This window comes from Lacerta agilis, chromosome 8 (assembly GCF_009819535.1).
Source record: "Lacerta agilis isolate rLacAgi1 chromosome 8, rLacAgi1.pri, whole genome shotgun sequence".
Lineage (NCBI taxonomy): Eukaryota > Metazoa > Chordata > Lepidosauria > Squamata > Lacertidae > Lacerta > Lacerta agilis.
This window is the reverse complement of record NC_046319.1, coordinates 72683378-72705452: the sequence shown is the minus strand read 5'-3', so window position 1 is coordinate 72705452 and position 22075 is coordinate 72683378. Positions and strand designations below refer to the sequence as shown.

Here is a 22075-nt window from a genome sequence, read left to right as displayed (position 1 = left end):
TAGTATAAACCAACAGTATCGTCAGTGAAGAGGGGTTGGAAGTGGGGTCTTTGAAGGATCAATACTGGGTTTGGGACATTTCAACATTTTTTATTTGGTCCCACACATCCTCTCAAAGGAACATAAGGGCCAGGTTGTTTTTCATGCCTCATTGAAGGAGGGAAGGTGTGTAATAATAATAATAATAATAATAATAATAATAATAATAATAATAATACTTTTATTATTTGTACCCTGCTCATCAGACTGGGTTGCCCCAGCAAATCTTTGAAAGCTGCTTTGAAAGATATGGCTGTGCAGCCCTTCATCCTTCATGGATCTGGATAATTTCAAGCTTGAATGAGGCGGATTATGAAGTCCAGGGGAAGACAACATAGTGAGCTCCAGACAATTCCCATCAAGCCTAGTTGGAATGGCTGGCTTTTGAGGCAATGAGAGTTGTAGTCCAGCCACCTCTGGAAGTCACCATACTACCTATCCCAGATCAATATCCATTTCAAGCACAGCAGGCTCAGCTTTAGCTCAAACAACCTTTGTTATATTATTTGCAAATCACTGTTTGTTATGACAATGTTGGTGCAGACAACTATATAATGGAATTCATTCTCGTATAGTACCCATTATTCCCTCCTAGGGGATTCTGGGGGTGGCAGTTTTGTGAGGACTAGGTACAGAAAAATTGATTCATCTTCACGGAGCCATATTTCAAATAATTTTTAGAGGATATATTTTGAAAAATGATGAAATAGTACAAAACTGAACATACCCAGTTGGCTGGCTCTAGGAATACAATCGTGTTCCAGTCTTACCAGATTGCTGTGAAGAAAATATATATGTGATTTACCAATTGCTGATCACTTTGTGTCTTATCATGGACATGATTTCCCCAGAAGCACTGTGGTGAAATATACTGGGAGGTTATTTGGTGAAATTACATATGGTTCCCAAAAAGGATTTAATTAATTAAAATACCTGTTTCTTAAGCTTGAGAATGGGATGGAGTGCAAAATACAGCTGGCAGAATTTCATACAGTTTCAAAAGAAGAATTAATCCAATTTCCACATTGTGCTTTGTGTTCCAATATAAAATTACACCTTTTCTGGGAAATCATGCAATCTATATTTACATCATTTCCCACCCCCACACTGGACCAGTGCTTTCCACCTGGAACCCTCGGGCTCCCTTCTTGGCCTATAAAACCCTCCAAACTAGGTTTATCCTCCATCGTTCACCTGCTTGTTTGTTCTGCGTGCTCCTCAGCTTTTGATCTTCTCAGCACTATGACGATCTTTCTGAGTACTTGTCTCCTCTTGGTCCTCCTTTGTCCAGGTGAGTAGGAGCCTGAGATCTTGAATTCTTTCTTCAAGGACATTCAGTCAAAGGACCTAGTGGTGCCCACATGGCTGGGAACAATTGGAGCAAAGGAGGCAGAGCAGGAAAATCCTTAGCTCCAGTTGGTGCATTCCTAAGGGAGGCAGAGCTTGATCCCTATTTAAGGGATAACTTGCTTTCCCTCCAGCCTCTCCATTTTCAGCAGCATTAGGGGGCCTTCATCTGCACTTAAGCCTACATCTCTGCATGTTTGCAAGGGCGGAGAAAGAAAGAGAAATGGTTTTCTTCTTGCTTCTTCTTCTTTTTTTTATTTGGTGATCACTTGTAGCCAAGTAAGATAGTCTTCTATGAGCATGATCTTAACAGTGTGTCTGTAAGTGAATGTGGAGGCCAATTCTAAATCCACACATCCTTCCACAGTGAGGACATAGGTTTCCAGGTGGGAGTTGAACACAGTGAGTGTTAGCCAAACGTGCCTTCCTCTTAGCACATTTCTCCTTTTCATCCTTAGCTTGAGCATCTTCAAATTCAATGACACCTTTGGGGAAGGCTGTTCTCCAATTGGAGCACTCGCAGGCCAGTGTTTCCCAATTGGTGGCGTTTATATTATTATTATTATTATTATTATTATTATTATTATTATTATTATTATTATTATTATTAGATTTGCCTCGAGAGAGTCTTTAAACCTCTTTTGTTGACCACATGCATTATGCTTTACATTTTTAAGTTCGGGAGAGAGTAGTTGCTTTGGAAGATGATAATCAGGCATACAAACAACATGACCAGTTCAACACAGTTGACGTTACCTGGGTTTTCCAGCAGTGCAGGGGATCCGTGGTTCTGCAGGAAGAGAGAAGGACCAGCTAATCAGAGAACTGGATGAGTGAGAGCAAAGCAGGCAGGCTGGCAGGAGAAGAAAAAACACAGCAGAATCCACTGCTTAGAGAGGCAAGGGGATTGGTCCTCTTTACAGTTGCATTTACACATGAGGAGGTCATTGGAGAGGAGTGGAGTAACTTTAGCAGCCTCTGCCGTAGCCGGCTTGCTGCAGATGACTCGGCTCTTGTTGGAGGCAACAGAACAATGATGCTTTGCAGCATTGGGAGGCCTCTCACCAAGGATGCAAACGCTATGGGGCTGAAGATGTATCTGTGCCCCCCCATGTATGTAGTGATGGGGCTGAGCATCCCCCAATCTTAAGGAATCCCACTGTGCCCCCTTGCAGCCTCCAAGTACATGTTGCACATGTAGGCTCAAGTGCACACAATGAGCACCCCCAATGTCAGGCAGAACTTGGTGCCTCTGCCTTTAAGCCTAAGTTGAAAGCATTGGTTGCAAGAGCGGGGAACCAATATAAGGGCCGTCCCTGGTAGGGGGCTTGCTTTTTCGGGGAAATCTCCCTAGGTGGAACTAGGCAGGTAGCAGTGACTGGGGATGGAATATAGCCCCTGCTGTTGTGGGCCCTGGCCTGGAGGAGTGGTATAGGGAGGGATGAAGGGGGTTTCTTCACAAACTCCCCAGCCACTTTTTCTGTGGATAGGCAACAGTTTCAATAGTTTCCTGGTAGGTAGTGTGGTGTAGTGGTTAGCATACTGAGCGCAGGAGCTGAGAGAGATCTGATTCAAAATTCCCCATTCAACCACAAAGTTGATACTGAATCTTGTTTAGTGGTTGTGTCCTGAGGGTCCATTTAGAAAGTATACTTATATTTCCTTATGGAATGGAGCAGGGGGCAATTTTTACATTTCCAGCCTCAGAATTATTATGGGGTGCATGTAGCATGGCTCCAGGTAAAGGCAAGGCTAAGGGGGGCACTAAGGCCAAAGGAAAAGCATCTGCACCACAGAGGAAGCATGCATAGCCAACCCTTTCTGCTCCTCTTCTGCGGAGGAAGAGCCAGACTGGGGGGCTACATTCATGTTCCTTGAGGCCCTAAGAAAGCAGATGTCAGCCCTACTGCAGCTGCATATTTCAAGTCAGCAGCACACAGTGCTTGGCAGCTGGCAGAAGCAAGAAACACAAAATCCTAACCAAGGTGCTGTTAATTTAATTTCAACAGGTTTGGATGCCTTGGAAGTAAGTACCGGTTATGCTTCACAGGAAGTTCCAGTGGTGGAAGGCACACCGGAGGTGGTTGTGGCAGCTGATACTGCAAAAGGTGAGGCATTTTCTTCTCAGCAGTGGAGTTGGCCAAGGTGGCATCCCCAATTGTCGTGGATTTGTCTGGGTTGGAGTCCAGCCCAATGGCCTTTCTCCTCTCCCGTGGTGGCTGTGGCTTCCTCTGGATTTCCCCTTTATACAGGGGGATCTGCCATCTTGTTGGATGCCATGGTGGGCAGCCTGTAATCAGGAAAGGGGCTCAGGGTGGGTGGATCTGACCAATCACCCTGATATGCAGAGATAACTGTGATGCCCTCCCTTCATCCAGTATCATCCACCAGCTCAGAGGGGAAAGGAAAGGAAGTAGGCGGGTCATCCTCATCAGTTCTGTCCCACCCTGATCCCTTGGGTGTGGTTAAGAGGGACGCCATACTATTTTCAGAGCCATCAGCCCCCCTGGGTTTTAATCTTCTCCCAAATACCAAGGAGAGGATTTAGAATGGGGAATATGCTGATGTGTTCACTCTCTTATATAGGTAAATTCCCAAGAAAGGAAAGGATAATGAAGGTGAGGTTGATGTGGGCAAAGCAAAGCGCAGGAAGCTGAAGAGCATTTTGCCCAATTGGTTATAAGGGTATTTAAATTTATGCCAGGATTAATATATCAAAGGAGGCCCAGGATTGGATTTATGGAGCATACTCAAGAGTTCATGGAGGGGATTGAAAACTTATGATGGGACTTCCGGTTAGGTGCCGGTTAATGGCGGACGGGAGCTGAGAAGCTCCGGTTCTCCGTCGGGTTATAGGGGCTCCCGTGCCTGCGCCACGGGCCCCTTAAAACCACGGGAAGAGCATCCCGTGGACTTGTTGCCTCGTGGGTCCCAGACGTGTCATCTTCGCTCCCGATCGACCCTCGTAAGGGGGGAGATTGGGCGAGCGAAGCTCTGGCACGGGACTGAAGAGACGGCTGCCCCCGGAGAAACGAAGCAGCGATCCCGCCAGACCTGAGCACTTAGCACTTCCCAACTTGGACTGTTACAGAAACTCTGTAAGTAAAATCTCTTTTTGGAACTAAGACTTTTTAAAGTGCTAATCTTACAGAGGAAACTTTTAATGGAAGCCCGCTCTCTTTGAACTGCTGACAGAGCGAGGTAGCGGCAAGAGCGCTAAGCCGCGACTAACGGAAAAAAGTTTTGCTAACTCTGCTGAACTTCTAAAAAGTGGTTTAAAAGTTGTTTAGACTGTTTATAAAGACTTAAAACTGAGAATGGTGACCAAAGAAGACACTGCTTCACCCTCTGGATAGGATTCCGGGTCAGTAAGCAGGCAGCGTAATTTAGTTGCCATTCTCCTTTCTTTGTTTTGTGCAACTGTTTCCAAAAAGACCTGGTAACTTTTTTTGTGGCCGGCTGCAGCCTGGGAAACTTTGTGGACTTGGTGGATACACTGTACAAAATTAACTGTTGCCTTGGGCTGCTGGAAATTAACTTCTTCTTGACTTTTGAGAGACTTTAAACTTTAAAATAGAGGATCTTTGCCTATTTTTTTGGAGGGTTAGAACTGGTTGAAACTGCCTGGGACTGCCTGGGACGTTTGGCTCTGTTGCCTCTTTGTTATCTGGATTGAACTGCTGGCCACCTGGTGTTGACTTTTGGGACTGTTGGCTTTCTACTGTGAATGTCTGAGACAATTACTAAAACTGGAGTGACCTTGAGACTGCAGCTGCAAAGCGAACAAGATATGCAAGAGAGTACAAGAGCTAAAACATCACAAAGAAAAGGATCTTTCTCTCTAACTACGCAAGAACAAATGGCCCAGGCTATTGAGAGACTAACATCAAGTATTGCAGAAATTACAGAAGGACTGAAAAAAGTATCTGAAGACGTGAAACAGACACAATCTTCAGTAAATTCTGTTAATTCAACAGTAAACTCTGCAACTGAGAAATTACAAGCAGAAATAAAAGAATCTTCCCAAAGACTTGAGAAATCCATTGGTCAAATTGAGGAAAACGTGAGGAAAAACAGGGAAGAAATTAATAAAATTGGTCAGGAGGTGACTGTCCTAAAGAAGGAGACAGAGGAAATTAAGGTGGTAAAAGAGAAAATACGGACGGTGGAACAGAAATTGGATAACATCGATTTGGAGAACATAGAAAAAATTGGATCTAGGCAGAGAAGTGTCGAAGAATCTCTCGCTTTTCTTCAACTTCAACAGAGAGAAGGAAACATCCGTCTCAGAGGCCTACCAGAATTGGAAGAGGGAAGCCTAAAGGACTACATTGTAACCCAATTTTCAACATTTTGGCATTTGGAAGAAGACGATGTCTCAGCACTCATAGTGAAGGCCTTCAGATTTGGCCCGAAAGGAAAGAAAAGTTCTAAGACAGTTAGTGACTGTTTGATTGTGCTTAACAACAGATACCAAAGAGACTACATCTTGGACCTACATTATAAGAACAACCTAGTGGTGCAGCAGAATAGAGTTGTGCTTTTTAAAGATATCCCCAAATTTTTCCTGGACAGAAGAGTACCTTATAATGACCTAACAACAGAGCTAAGAAGAAGAAACATCTCCTTTAGCAAAAAAAAAAGAATTTGGACATAATATGTCTTCAGGAGACCCACGTAGTTTGACGACACAGAAGAATTTTACAAAACAAAAAACTAGGCCAAGAATTCATATCATCGGATAAAGTCAAGAAGAGAGGAGTGATAATATATGCAAAAGAGAAATACAACCCAAGACAGCTATTTAAAGATGAAGAAGGGAGATACATTGCTATTGAAATCAAAGTACAAGGCGAAAAACTCTTGATTCTGGGAGTCTATGCACCTAATGATGGTAAGTCAATTTTTTACAAGAAAATACATGATTTGCTGTTGGAATATCTGGAATATAAAATAGTATGCCTTGGAGACTTCAATGGGGCAGTTTCCACTTTAATGGATAGATCCCAGAGGGCTAAATTAACAAACGAGGGGAAACTGCCGAAGACTTTTTTTGAAATGGTGGACAATTTGAATTTGGTGGATGCTTGGAGGCTAAGAAACCCCATGGAAACAGAGGCAACTTTTTTCAGTGAACCTCAGCAGTCATGGTCGAGAATAGATTACATTTGGATCTCGAATGAATTGGCACCGAAATTATGCAAAGCAGAAATTGGCACAAAAACTTATTCAGACCATAATCCTGTACAAGCAAATTTAAAACTAATTTCCAAGGATTCTTTTAGATGGAGAATGGATGATGCTTTGATGAGAGATACCAAGCTGGTAGAAAGGGCAGTAAAAAAGATGAAGGAGTATTTTCAATTCAACTTAAATTCGGAGGTGGAAAAGAGGGTTGTTTGGGATGCAAGTAAGGCAGTAATGAGAGGGTTCCTGATAAGCGAAAAGGCAAAAAAGAAGAAACAACAAAATGCAGAAACGGAAAGACTTTTGAAATTAATCAAAGGAAAAGAGAAAGAATTAAGAGGACACCCTAGAAACCAAAAAATACAAAAAGAAATCAAATACTTGCAGTCCCAATATGCTAAAATTATAAACCAAGATATTGAATGGAAGATCAAAATGATGAAACAGAGATCTTTTGAATCGGCAAACAAATGTGGGAAACTACTAGCTTGGCAATTAAAGAAAAGACAAAAAGCAAATATCATCAATAGTTTGGTAGTAAATGAAAAAATAGTGGAGAATCCAGAAGAAATTAGATGGCATTTTCAAAGGTTCTACAAACAATTGTACAAGGAGGAGAAGGTAGATGAAATAGAGATGGACCAGTTTCTGGAGAAAAATGGATTGCAAAAAGTCCCAGAAGATAAATTAACTATACTCAACCACCCTATATCGATACAAGAGATTGAAGAAGCAATCAACAACATGCAGATAGGAAATGCCCCAGGACCAGATGGACTGACTGCAAAATACTATAAAAGCTTGAAAGATTGGCTATCACAGCCGTTAAAAGAAGTTTGCAATAAAATACTAGAAGGAGATAGGGCACCAGAGACATGGAAAGAGGCCTATATCACACTGATTCCGAAACCAGACACAGACAAGACTATAATGAAAAATTATCGTCCAATTTCGCTTTTAAATGTGGATTATAAAATATTTGCGAATGTCATGGCTACAAGATTAAAAAGAGTGCTGAAGGAGTATATACATAAAGACCAAGCAGGTTTTTTACCAGGTAGACAATTAAATAACAACACAAGAATAATTGTGGACATATTAGAGAAACTGGAAAAAAACATAAATACAGATGCGGCACTGATGTTTATTGATGCAGAAAAAGCCTTTGACAACATCTCTTGGACATTTATGAAGAAAAATTTGGAAAGAATGGCAGTTGGACAAAGATTTTTAAATGGCATTAATGCCATCTATACAGAACAAAAAGCAAAAATCATAATCAACAGTGTGATATCGGAGGAGATTAGAGTGGAAAAAGGAACAAGACAAGGGTGCCCTATCTCCCCTTTACTATTTATTACGGTCCTGGAGGTTCTTTTAAATATGTTACGAAAAGAGAACCAGATCAAAGGAATAAGGGTGGGAGAGAAGGAGTACAAATTACGTGCCTTCGCAGACGATCTAATGTTATCCCTACAAGACCCTGAAAGCAGTGTCCCCAAAGCACTGGAATTAATTGAGAAGTTTGGGCATGTAGCCGGCTTCAAACTTAACAAACAGAAGACCAAAGTACTGACTAAAAATATGAAAACTGAACAGATACAAAAGCTACAAGAATGCACTGGCCTCAATTTTGTCAAGAAAGTAAAATATCTAGGGATCAATCTCACCGCAAAAAAATCTAAACCTGTACAAGGACAATTACGAGAAGCTGTGGACTGAGATAAAAAATGATTTAGAGATATGGACAAGATTGAAACTTTCATTAATGGGCAGAATAGCTGCTGTTAAGATGAATGTCTTACCAAGGATGCTGTTTTTATTTCAAGCCATTCCAATTTTGGATAAGTTGGATTGTTTTAAGACATGGCAAAAGGACCTATCAAAATTCATATGGCAGGGGAAAAAGCCCAGAATTAAATTCAAGATCTTAACGGACTCTAAAGAGAGAGGAGGCTTTGCCCTGCCAGACTTAAAGATTTATTTTGAAGCGGCGGCCTTTTGCTGGTTAAAAGATTGGTTTAAATTGGAAAATGCTGATGTGTTGGACTTGGAAGGCTTCGACAATATGTTTGGTTGGCATGCTTATCTTTGGTACGACAAGGCCAAGGTCCACAAGACTTTTAAAAATCATATTGTTAGAAAAGCCCTGTATCAGGTTTGGACAAGATACAAAGACTTGTTAGAGAGAAAGACTCCTAGATGGATTTCACCGGTGGAGGCCAAGGCTTATAAGAGACCTAATATGTCTGCAAGATGGTTAAGATACGTAGATATATTGCAGCAGGAAGGTGAATCGTTTAAATTGAAAAGTTATGATCAAGTAAAAGGTGAGGTCACCGACTGGCTGCAATATCATCAAATTTATGAGATTTTCAAAGCAGACAAGAAAATTGGTTTTCAAGTTGAAAAATCAAAATTGGAAACAGAGCTAATTGAACCGAACTCTAAAAACCTTTCCAGAATGTATAATTTGTTGCTAGAGTGGCATACGAAAGATGAAATGGTTAAAACAACAATGATAGATTGGGCAAAAGATGTGGGCCATAATATTATGTTGGAGGACTGGGAAAACTGTGGAAGGAAGGTATCAAATTTACAGCTTGTAATAATTTAAGAGAAAACATTATGAAAATGCTTTATAGATGGTATTTAACACCAGTTAAGATTGCTAAGATGAACCCGTCAATGTCTAACATTTGTTGGAAATGTAAAACAGTGGAAGGTACCTTTTATCATATGTGGTGGACATGCCCAAAGGTTAAGGCCTTCTGGGATAAGATTTATAATGAACTTAAAAAGGTAATGAAAATTACCTTTAGTAAGAAACCAGAGGCGTTCCTTTTGAGCATGACCAACGAACAGATACCCAGTCAAGATAGAGTATTTTTTATGTATGCCACAACAGCTGCTAGAATCTTACTGGCAAGAAACTGGAAGGGTGAAGAGACCTCAACAGTGGAAGAATGGCAGATGAAGTTAATGGACTTTATGGAGCTTGCCGAACTGACCGCGAGAATCCGAGACCAGAGGGAGGAGAAGGTGTCAAAGGATTGGAAGAAATTTAAGGATTACTTAGTTAATTGTGTAAAATTGAATATCTGAGCAGAATTAGCTACTGAATAGGCTTTAGCTAGGCAAATTTGGATTAAATTGTTGGTAAGAATTTTATAGTAAAGGTTATAAACGGTGAAGAATGTCTTAAGATATTGAGGATAGATAATGAATTATGTTTATGCAGAGGAATCTAAAGACAAATAAGAGTTTTGGTTAATGGTTATGAAAAAAGATATATAGCTACCTAAAGTATATTTGGATTATCAATGCAGTGGAGGGGGTGGGGGAAGTTCTCTATGATTAGAAGGAAGAATTAGAATGAGACAAAGATTGATGTTTTGATAGGTTTGTATGTGCTTTTTCTTATGTTTGTTGTATTATTGTTTGATTTGTTGTTTAATGTGTTTAATGTGTCTTTATTGTATTGTGTATGTTATGTTTTTTATATGCATATGGAAAATAATAAAATCTTTATAAAAAAGAAAAAAAAAAGAAAACTTATGATGAAGCTTTATGCAGCTGGGCAGCTACTAAATAGGCCTGGCAGTGGAACAAAAAGGTGGCCAACATGGCTCCATTTTATGTCTCACATACTTCCCACAGAATCCTAGAGCTGTAGAGTTGGAAGAGACTGGGAAGGCCATTTAGTCCAACCCCTTGCAATGCAAGAATCCTTTGACCAACATGGGGCTCAAGTCAACAACCCTGAGTTTAAGAGTCATGCTTTACTCACTGAGCTCACTTAATGCCTAGGCAAACACATGCCACATTACCCACATCAGAGGGGCAAGGAGTTCAACCCCACCTGTTGGGTTGGGGATAGAGTTCCTTCAATGCTTGTGGCAAACACTCATGGTGCTACTCCACTGCATCTGTGCACTGTGTGCAATGCCTCTTCACAAAGACACCCCCCCAGGTTTGTTCATAATTTTGCTTCCTGAGCCCAAGATTGGGAATATTAAATGGAAAATTGGAAGTGGGTGGAAGTTTGTGCCTGGTTTTAGAGTCAACAATTGTAGGGATTCCCGTGCTGATCTCATGAAGACTCAGCCACCTTCCCATTGCTTTCAACAGAGGTCACCCAACTGTGGTCCATGGGGCTCATACATCTGCAGCTTGCCAACTTTCCATATTTGCTCTGTTGTGGCAATCGTGCTTCCCTCGGCTGACTAAGGTCCTTGGCAGGTTTTGTTGCATATTATTTCCATGAGGAGGAAGGTTGATAGGAAAGACACTCTGGTGTACAATTCTCCTCATGCTCTTCTCATCCACCCCAAAATGATTTGGTTGGTTAAAGGGAAGCACCCTTACCAGTGTGCTGAATGTGAAAATATATAATGAGACTGCTGAAGTCCCATTCTGCTATGCGCTGCTGAACGACATGTAGTGGGTAGGGAGGAAGAGTATGCCCCTGATTTAGCATACATAATAGCAAATGGGAAGAAGGTTTTGTGTCTTTCCATTTCTTTGTCTGTAGATGTTTCTGTGTGAGGAATTTGGGGTGGGGGGGAGAGAGATGTGTATTGGTGTGCATGCAGCCACTAACCCACCACTACATGTGGATCCTGAGACCTTTAACATTGCTCGTGCTTGGCTTGGAATATTCCATTTCTCAAAGACTGAACAACTCATGTTTCCTCTTCTCTCCTCTCTGCAGTGAAAACTGTGACATGTTTGGAAAACTGGAATTCCCGTACTTGTGTTACCAAAGGAGGAAGTTGCTTTTATGACCTTACTGATACCTATTTAAGTGAGTATGAAGCCTATCTGTCATATTAAATCTAAGTGTTTGGATCCATCCTTTGTTCTCTGGGGTATCTAGTGTGACAATAGAATGCTGATCTCACCAACCTTGAAGAATTCAACCTTTTCAACAATTAAATATTAGAATTATAGCTATATATAAAATCTCTTTAAAATGTACCAACAATTACAATATAAACAGCACAGCCCCAACCCTTTCATTAAAAGCAGTTGCAATGAACATCCCTTTCACACTCCCCTCCCCTGTTACTAAGTTTATTTTTTTGTTTTTTAATTTTTTATTGGTCAGGTGTTCCGGGTCAGACTAATTAGCCACCCCACCAGTCCCTCGGAGGTCCGTCAATGAAGTTAACTCCCTTGTAGGTTTAAAATAGGAGTATCTTAGTAACTGGAGTTTTTTTGTCCAGCTGCCACGGCCATTTATATTCCTTGCTCTGGGCTTCAGGGGTTAAACACCTTATTGCCTACAGCCTCAGGGTCTCTCTCTCTAGATCCCTCACTATAGCAGGCTGCTAAACCCTTTTAGCAACTCAGTGGCATACACAATGTTTCAGCCCGCTAGCCCCTCCTAAGTGAAACCCCTAAGACACAAACTAAAACCCCACAGGACAGTTTGGACTCTTCCCTGGGTTCACCTCTTCATGAGCAGTTTTAAGCAGCTGGACCCAAAAATTGACGACTGACTTATAGTAACAAAACTAGTCTTAATTTTTTTAAAGAGCATAACGGTTTCAGAGAATCAAAAGTTTAAACGTAGTTTCATAACAGTATAAAAAGTTTTCTATTCAGTATAACATACTAAACCTTCGACCTAGCCTAACCTACCCACCACTATCCTGGTCTCTAACCCTCTCTCCCTCAGTCACCACTCACTCCCTCTTTCTCCCTCCTGACCAACTGCCAATCCCTCCTTTTAAAGGGCGAAAGGACCTGCCTCCTGCGAGCGAACTGCCACTCAAACAGATGGAATCTTAACTCTTAACATGCTGGGGGTTTCTGACCATACCCTGCCTAAGGGCAGATCCGTTACAGCAGTCATTCTCCAAAAACCTGTTGAGACCCACTTGTAAAAGGACAACAAGGCGGGATCTAGTCTAGATTCTTGAGGGAGGTACAATAAAAGCAAAAAATGAAATAAAGAAGAAAACCTCATGTTGAAATCTCTCTCTCTCTCTCTCTCTCTCTCTCTCTCTCTGCAAGGGAGATGGCAAGGAGCCACTGAGATGGCCCACTTCCATATCATTAACTAATGGAGTGTGGAACTTTTCTCATAGTTTTAGTCAGGGAAGCCTCATAGATCCTCAGAGCCACTGGTAACCATCTTCTGACTTTTACCACCTGGTTACTGTGAACAAACTGTGCATTAATATTCAGGCCTCATCTTTCTCTGGCATTTGTCTCATAGCTCCATCTTAACTCCTAAATGACAGCCCCTCAGTGAATGATAACTCCCAACTGCTTAGAAAGCAACCGAATCAGATTCTATTCTTTGTTGCTGCAGGCACATTGATGTAGCAATGAGGTGAGCAGCGAGTGAATACACACAAGGAGACGTGTATTGGGTTCAGATTAGTCCACAAGTTTATTGATTACAGGCATAAAACAGCTTTGACACAGACACTGGGCATGTAACCAATGCCAACCAGTCCACCTACTGGTTGATAGACTATTGGGGATGACCAATATTAGCGTCCATCAACAGCAAAAGGAGCATCCCGTGAACCCCAAGTAGACACTGGCAAGGGGTGCTCTGTCCCCTGAGACCCTGAGCTGGATGTATGGACAAGGAATGCATTCTTCCAAGATCCCTGAGAGGGATCCCCTCTGATAGGGTAGGGCTCCACCTCCCATTCCCACTAAGGATCCAGCCCAATAATTTTTCTGGTGCACAAAGTGGTGAAATAGAAGGTTGCATAGAAGGTGACTTCCAACCCTACAACACCTGGAACAAGTCCAGCATGCCATTAAGGATATCCACCAGCCACCTCATGCAGCCAGCTGCTTAGAAGTGTATAATCTGTCATGTAAAAAGTCCCCTTGGGCTTGCACATTTTGTGTGTGTGTGTGTGTGTGTGTAAAATTTTTGCATAAATATTCCAAACATCATTTAACATTCCTTCATATCTTGTACAACATTTTTGGACCACATCTAAAGATTTCCAATCTTCATACCTTAATCTTGTATTTTCATTAAATTTTCTTTCAATGCCATACATGCAGTGAATTTAATTGTTTTTGTCCATAGTCTTTCCCACATCAAATTTGAAGAATTCTTCTAAAGCTCACTTAGCTTTCTGAATTATTCATTCATCATTAAGTAATGCTTCATTCATCCTCTATCTTTCCTGCCCTATTTCTTTCCCCTTCAGGAATAGGGACACTGAATTGTGATCTGATAGGGACTTTGGATCAATGTCAATTTTTCTCACTCTTACTGTTAATTCTTTTGAGATCCAAATTCTGTCTTGCCTGCTGGCAGACTGGTTTGGCTAGGAATAATACGTGAATTCCTTTGCCCTTGGCAGTTTAAACCTCCAAGCATCTACTAAATTGAAGATTTCTATTAACTGGAAAAAAGTTTGAGGTAATCTTCCTGTTTTATTCTTTTCACTTCTCTGAGTTCTATCATGTTCAAGAGAAACAATTCCATTCAGATCTCCTAGGAGAATTATTTCCTCCTCCATACAGTCTAACCTTGTTTCTTCCAGGTGTTTAGAGAAATCAGCTTTATTATCATTGAGTGCATATACTCCTATCACCACTAATTTTTCTCCTTGTACCGTTACTTGAATTTTTATGATCCTTTCCTCCTCATCTTTGAAAAGCACTGTGGTTTTCACATAGATGACAATGCCTCTCTTTTTATCTGACAAGATAAATTCTGCTCCTAACTTTTTTATTAATCAGCACCCTTCTGTGCATTCTGGATCCATGTGTCTCCTGGAGACATATTCTATCTAGTTTGTTTTCTGTTAAGATATGTTCCACTCTGTTCCTTTTTATCCCTCCTCCTTTTCCCTCCTCCTTAATTACTGTGGGTTTCTGGGTAGCAACTATGCTGAATCATCCACCTGCTGGTTCCGCCTCCCCTAGCTTGCAATCTAGTCCACTTCAAACTCCTTTCTCTTAACTTAGTAACTTGAATGCAAGCCCCTCCGCAGCTCCTTTTTTTTGCTTCTCCTGTATTTATACTCAAGGCAGAGTACGTTTTACAAAGTAAGGGGGGCTTTCTTTTTACCCATTTCTTCATGCCAGATTTTTAAGTTCAATTTTAATTTTAATTTGTAAGATTTCCCTTTCCCACTCTGTTAAACTAAGGGGATATGGAGATTCTAGAACTGGCTTGAGGCTGCTCATCATGGGCTCCTATTCTCTTGTGTCGGGACCGCCACCCCCCCTTTCCCTCTCCTTAAGAGATGAAGAAACTGGGAAACTCCTCTTTGACAATGACGCTTCTATGATGACCCCAAGACTCCCTCTTGGGGGTTGGGGGGATGCGTAGCCTTTGTGGCTCCTCCCTGAAAGCTGGTTAGTGGTCGACTCCTTCTGAGCTCAGGCAATGTTCCATCCTGTGGCAAACCGGAAGTCATTTCACTTTACACCAGGGGTAGTCAACCTTTTTATACCTACCACCCACTAATGCATCTTTCTTGATGGTAAAATTTCCTTATCACGCACCAATGCTTGATGGAAGGAGGATTCAGCTTGTGCCATAGAACCCCCACCCACCCACCTAGAATAATGAAACGCCCACCAGTGGGTGGTAGGCACCAAGTTTACAACCCCTGCTTTACACAGGCATATCTGCAAGATTTGGGACACTGCCTGGGCCAGAGTACTGATGCTGGCAATAACTAGTTGCACAGCTTCTCAACTGTCACACCTGGATGCAAACAACACTCCTGAAAAGGCGGAAGGGGTGAATGGAAATTCTCAGACCAATCAGAATGAATTGACCTGATCCAGGCCACATCTTATAAATATTGTCCTCAAAGCCACCACCCCCAATCTCTTTTTAGAACCAGTCTCCAATTACCTGCTGCCAAATAGGCCTGCAACATATAGTAACAGCACATAGCATCAAATGCTGAAATACTCTGATGGCAAATGAAGCCACAGAAATCATTTTTTTTAAAGAAAAGGGGGGGAAACATACTCTGACAGCTATAACTGATTTCCTCCATAGATGGTTGTATGCGAAAAGATTTATTGTATTGAGGTAGCCAGAGAGAAGTGAATTCAAGATATTAGAAAATTAGAGGAAACAGAGGAATACCCATCTTCTCTCAGAAATATAGTACATAATATAAGGCAGCTGCATGAGTGAAGTCCCTGGATCAGCCAGTTGCATATCAGGAAGTGATGGGTGTTGGGTCAAGCTTTTGTATGGGGGAAAAAAACAAATCCATCTCGTCCCATTTATGTGCAAGTTGTTAAGGAACTATCTTAGAATATTCACATAGTATTGCAGAAGAAATTATACTTCGAAGAAACTACTTTATGGATTAGTTTGCTGCATTCAGTTGTTGCCATGTATTTTCTCTTAAATCACCCATTTGCGCAATTCATTTATATTTGCACATGCATCAATTTGAATTTTTGCATATCTTGCTATTCCTTCTATTGTCTCTAACAGATGGCTCTATACAAAGCTACAAAACAAGGGGATGTGCTGAAGATTGCGTCTCAGCAAATGCCACCTTCTCTTCAGTACAATATAAATACATCCAGCATATCCACTATTGCTGCAAAAACCTTATTTGCAACTTTCGTTCGCCTGACAGTAAGTATATATCTATATATTGCCAAAGATAAATTGTGTGAATCAACTAATATTATAGTTGAGGTCTTGTTTATTCTGTTATATTTTACTCCAAGAAAACCCATTTAGCCCAAATATAATCCAATAAGGCAGACATTTCTGTACAAAATATATTTTGAAAAATGTAAAATTTGCAGGTGGCTCTTAGGAATATTAATGAATATATTTTTGGAATTTTTAAATCATATTATGTTTTTAATCATTTTAAAAAAATTAGAGTAAGTCCATCATGTGACATATCATGAAGCTCATGTTCTGAAGGGATTAGTGTTTTTAGTTTTGACGTATCTCAATGCTGGGCTCAGCTTTTAGATTTTAAGGCCTTTGTGCAGTCTGGCAAGTTCAAATTTTTCTCTCTTTTTTGAAATTTCAAACCCTCATAACTCAAAAACTGGATGAGATAAAAAATTAAAATTTTAGATTTAAACTTAGTGTACAAAAGGTTAAGAAAATTGGATGACATGAGGTAAAAAAGTTGTATCACTTGATTGGGTGCCAGTGCAATGTTCCCTTGCCAGTAAATTGGGGGGGGGAGAGAGAGAGAGAGAGAGAGATAAGAACAGATGTCCCCCTTTTGTGACTGATAGCCCTGCTCACTCTGGGACTCATCTTGGGGGGAGGGCAGAACTGCAGAGGTAGCGAGTGAAACCATCTATTGCTGCTGGATGCCAAATAGCTGCAGAACAACAAAAGCCGCACTGCTGGGCATAGTTGATGAGCTCTATTATTTGGGAAGAAAAATATTTTGAACAAAAATAAGTTTTGGGGGTTTTGGGGGGGATTTTAAAAACATTTTTAAAAATAAAAATCACCCTACTAGGCATACACCTGGGAAAACACAGATATGGTAGCCCTATGTCCCTCCCATTGCTTTATTTCATGTCTCAGTTAGTGAACTGTTTCTTTCTTTTTGGTTTCTACAGTAGGTTTAGCAAACACTGACGTTTTCCAGTGTCCGGGGGGCATTATCAAAAATCAGCAAAATGGTATGGGCGGGTGGGTGCAAAAAAACACCAAATTTGGTGTCCTGATTTTCACTTTCTTAAACTGCAGTGACTGGCAATGGTTGCTGTTGATTGAGTGAGAGATGACTGGGGTAGTTGGATGGATGATGTATCTGTGTGCATTTGTGGAGTAGAATGGGATGAGTGATACTGAATAAGAAGCTGAGACTGAAATTGCCTTGGTTTCCTAGTTCTGCAGGATCTCTCAGAGGCCTTTGATACTATCAACCATGATATCCTTCTGGACTGCTTAGATGGGCTGGGAGCTGGGGGCACTGTTATACAGTGGTTCCACTTCTTCCTCGTGAGCCATGTTCAGAAAGTGTTGGTGGGGGGGGTGAGTGTTCAGAGTAGACCCCTGGGCTCTCACTTGTGAGGTGCCTCAGAGTTCCGTCTCCGCCCCCCCAATGCTTTGCAACATCTACATGAAGCCGCTGGGAGAGACCATCAGGGGGTTCAGGCTGGGTGTTCATCAGTATGTGGATGATACCCAGCTCTACCTCTTTTTAAAATTGGAACCAGTGAAAGCTGTGAAGGACCTGAATGAATGTCTGGAGGCAGTTGGAGAATGGATGGTGGCTAACAGATTGAGGCTGAATCCTGAGAAGACAGAAGTACTGTTCTTCGGGGACAGGGGGCGGGCGGGTGTGGAGAACTCGCTGGTCCTGAATGGGGTAACTGTGCCTTTGAATGACCAGTTGCACAGTCTGGTGGTCATTTTGGACTCACAGCTATCCATGGAGTTTCATTCATTCGTTCAATTGATACAAAACTTATTAACCTTAATCAGAGGAGAGTTTCCAACATAGCAACAAAGTAAACAGCATGTTATACTTAAACAAGATTATATAACTAAGTTTATTTCATAGTAATTGCAGAAACAGAATGAAGTTGAGATGTTGCAACCCTCTCACAGGATTAGAGACCTGAGGTCTAGGGATCATTATAGACATAAAACGGCTGGAACCATGTCTTGATTTCTGTGGTTGCTTTTGACAGAACCAAAACGTAACTTGAATGGGCTGGAGTGCCCAAACCTTGGTGTAGCTGAGTCAGCAGTTTCTGAGGGTTCAGATGCCATCAAGTGTTATGGTGATGAGACTCAGTGCATAGAATTTGTTCTTGTTCATGGTAAGTAGAACTACCAGCCATTGTGTGAGCTGGAGGAAACATGCTGAGTGGGTTACTATTTTATTCTGTTGATGGCTTCTTGCCAGAAAATAGACGATTTGTAAATCTGGGGAAAAGTTTCTTTTTCCTGAAAACATAAATCACTTCAAATCATCTTTGCTTTGTATGTATATAGATGACTATGTATATTTACGGGGAGGGAGTATGAGAAGGTGAGATATATAGTCTGTTTGTTGAATTACATGTAAAAGTGTACTAAAATAGTGTTTTCACTAGTCTTTAAAAGAAGGAAAATTACCAGCCATGGGGGTCTCATCTGGAAACCAATATCAATGCAGATGAGTCCTTGGCCCATAAGACTTTTCTCTTTCTAAATATTAAACATCTGTCTCATTTTCATTTCATGTGATTTCCAGATGCTTTCTATACTTGCTCACTATAGTTAATAAGAATAAAGGTGCTCTTATTTTTTCTTTTGCACACACACACACACACACACACACACACACAAAACACCGGTTGCTACCCAGATGCTCTTCTGACCCTGTCTCTTTTTCTTTACCAGATGACAGGGGAGTTCCTGATAAGGTCGTCAAAGGCTGTGCAACACCAGCTTTTTGTGAATTGGCCAAGACATCAGAGCTTAACAAGTACTTTTCAGGCACAATAACAAGAGCACAGTGTTGTGAAACTCTGCCTTCACAAAAGTGACTCATCATTGAAGTGTAGTTACAGTAGGAAGAAAAAATGTCTTCTCCCTTTCGGATTCCACAATTTTCTGCAACAGTGGAAGTGGTGGCTGCTTGCCTGAGTGTGGTGGGAGTGCAGAGCAACTGGGATTCACAGGACTCCTGTGTCTTCTATTTGGTGAATGGGATGCAGGGAATAGAAAACTGAAGCAGAAATGAGGGGATTGGGGGCTTTGGCTCATGACAATATGGGACATGGGTTAAATTTTCCTTTGTTCATAATCAAAATAAATTGGTGAGGCAAATAAAAACTATGTTGTGTGTCTGCATTTAAAAAATTAATTATATATGAAGAAGTTCCCTGCTGTATCATGCCAAGGACACATCTAATTCAGCATCCTGGTCCCAGAGTACCTAACCATATTCCTACAAGAAGCCCAGAAATTAAGGCATACCATTATAAATTATGGAAGGTGCATCTGGAATTCTAAGACTGGAATTATACATTTGTCCTAAATTATTGACAAGTATCAAATTTTGGAGACCAGCTAATGGTCATAATCTACTCAGTTGGGCAACCTTAGTATACACATACAGTATATAACGCTTTTGGCTGGGTGGATAAGTATTAGGATCAAAATATCTGAAGTCCCTACAACTCTTGAAACAAATCAATTAGAAATATATGGAATATATTAGGTAATAAAAATAAATTCATTCTCACATGCTGAATCCTACTTCAATAATGTGCAGTGAGGAATGGTAATACTGTATGGAAAAACTGTGTGATAATGGGTGTAATGGTTGGGTCTCACCCAAAGAAGTGAGACAACTCTGGCAGTTATTAACTCAGGTTTATTGCACAAAAAACACACAAATCACTTTGCAGCGCAGTCACTCAGCTTCTGCCTCCAAATTAGCTATTGTCGAGTCTGAGTTCCGCCCCTTCCTCTTCCCATATTTAAAGCCCCACTTTTGCTTCATTTCCTGTTCACGTCTCTCATTAATTCTTGCGCGCCTACGCACATGGGATGGGCTATTTCCGGTTGGCCCTCCCTCTGAGTCTGAGCTTAAAGTGTCAGTCTGTGCCTTCCACTTGAACTCCCCCCTTCCTTCTGTTTGTTCTCGGAGCTCAGGCTTCTACTGCAACTAGGTTGCTCATTCTGCATTCCTGCCTAATTACCTCCTCCTGTCTCTCCACGCTCTCCCCCTCTGTCAGCAATGGGGAGCAGCTGACAATGGGTGACCTTGGACCAACTGATAGATGAGGAAGACTTCTATATGTACAATACATACATCAAACACCATATATCAGAGGTGGTCCAATGGCAATACTGTGTCCATGGAGGCACAGCTGTTTACCAGTTCCATCTGGTATGCAGGCTGAGACCCTATCTGCCCGCAGACTGTCTCGCCAGAGTGGTGCATGTTCTGGTTATCTCCTGCTTGGACTACTGCAATGCGCTCTATGTGCATTCGAACCTGACCTGGAAACAAAAATTAATCCAGAATGCGGCAGCTAGACTGGTGACTGCGAGCGGCCGCTAAGACCACATAACACCAGTCTTGAAAGACCTACATTGGCTCTCCGTATGTTTCTGGGCACAATTCAAAGTTTTGGTGCTGACCTTTAAAGCCCTAAACGGCCTCGGTCCAGTATACCTGAAGGAGCATCTCCACCCCCATCATTCTGCCTGGACACTGAGGTCCAGTGCCAAGGGCCTTCTGGCAGTTCCCTCACTGCAAGAAGCCAAGTTACAGGGAACCAGGCAGAGGGCCTTCTCGGTAGTGGCACCCGCACTGTGGAACGCCCTCCCACCAGATGTCAAAGAGAACAACAACGACCAGACTTTTAGAACAAAATAAAAAATTAAAAACCCTTCCGGTAGCACCTTAGAGACCAACTAAGTTCAAGGTGCTACTGGACGGATTTTTTTATTTTTTATTTTGTTTTGACTATGGCATACCAACACAGCTACCTACCTGTAACCAGACTTATAGAAGACATCTGAAGGCAGCCCTGTATATGGAAGTTTTTAATATTGACGGCTTACTGTATTTTAATATTTTGTTGGAAGCCGTCCACAGTGGCTGGGGAAACCCAGCCAGATGGGCGTAGTATGTATGTATGTATGTATGTATGTATGTATGTATGTATGTATGTATGTATAAATAGATAGATAGATAGATAGATAGATAGATAGATAGATAGATAGATAGATAGATAGATAAATAAAATTATTATTCCCATTAATCAATGGCTGGACAACATGACAACATTGGTAATATATGAATGGACAGCTCATAGGCGCAGATTTTCTTTGGATAAATTCAATGATATTTGGACGGAGTTTACACAAAATATATTAGGCTACTGACAATTATATGTGCATTAGGATAATAAGAATATACACATGGTAATGTTACAGTATTTTTCTTTTTCTTTTTTTCTTCTCTCAAAGAAAAAGTGGTATGCACTACTGTGAGATGATAAGAGTCTCATGTTCTATCAAGTGAGCTATCCCACTGCTTGAGAATTTTCTCCTGGTCAAGTGCAAAAGTTAATAGAGGAAACACAAAAAATGCTTTATTTTAAGCACAGAAATCTTTGAATTTATTATATATTGCATTTAGAAAAGCCTCAGGGGAAAAAGAAAACCCCAAATAAATAAATGCAACTAACTATATATGTATAGGTAAAGGTAAAGGACCCCTGGACAGTTAAGCCCAAGTCAGAGGCTCATCTTGCTGTCAGGCCGAGGGAGCTGGCGTTTGTCCACAGACAGTTTTCTGGGTCATGTGGCCAGCATGACTAAACCATGACTATCCAGGATCAAAAACTGGCAGTGATCTACCACTCTCTCCCATTGTCATTCTTCAGCTTAAACCCTTAAACCCAGCCACTTCTCTCTCTGAGGAGCCAGCGCACAGGGCTGTGTTCAATTGATTCAGGGTTTGGGACATGACTTCTGACAGGTTTTTCTTCTTTAACCAACTCATCATTTTTAGTCAGTGATGTGATTTCAATTTTCTCT

The 22075-nt window shown here is 41.2% G+C and overlaps 1 protein-coding gene across 1 annotated transcript; it reads left to right on the top strand.

Annotated features, from left to right (window-relative positions):
• The first annotated feature begins 1241 nt into the window (after positions 1-1241).
• On the top strand, positions 1242-19337 carry LOC117052403 (phospholipase A2 inhibitor and Ly6/PLAUR domain-containing protein-like). The gene is made up of 6 exons (XM_033159298.1): positions 1242-1330; positions 3396-3494; positions 11288-11380; positions 16031-16177; positions 18220-18351; positions 18917-19337. The coding sequence occupies exons 1-6, from the start codon at positions 1282-1284 to the stop codon at positions 19060-19062; spliced, it is 666 nt and encodes a 221-aa protein (XP_033015189.1). The 5' UTR covers positions 1242-1281; the 3' UTR covers positions 19063-19337.
• Positions 19338-22075: the final 2738 nt, after the last annotated feature.

Coding starts and splice junctions, on each gene's coding strand:
- LOC117052403 (XM_033159298.1), top strand. CDS start 1,282: ATGACGATCTTTCTGAGTACTTGTCTCCTCTTGGTCCTCCTTTGTCCA. Junction 11,381..16,030: donor CCTTACTGATACCTATTTAA/GTGAGTATGAAG, acceptor TGTCTCTAACAG/ATGGCTCTATACAAAGCTAC. Junction 16,178..18,219: donor CAACTTTCGTTCGCCTGACA/GTAAGTATATAT, acceptor TGCTTTTGACAG/AACCAAAACGTAACTTGAAT.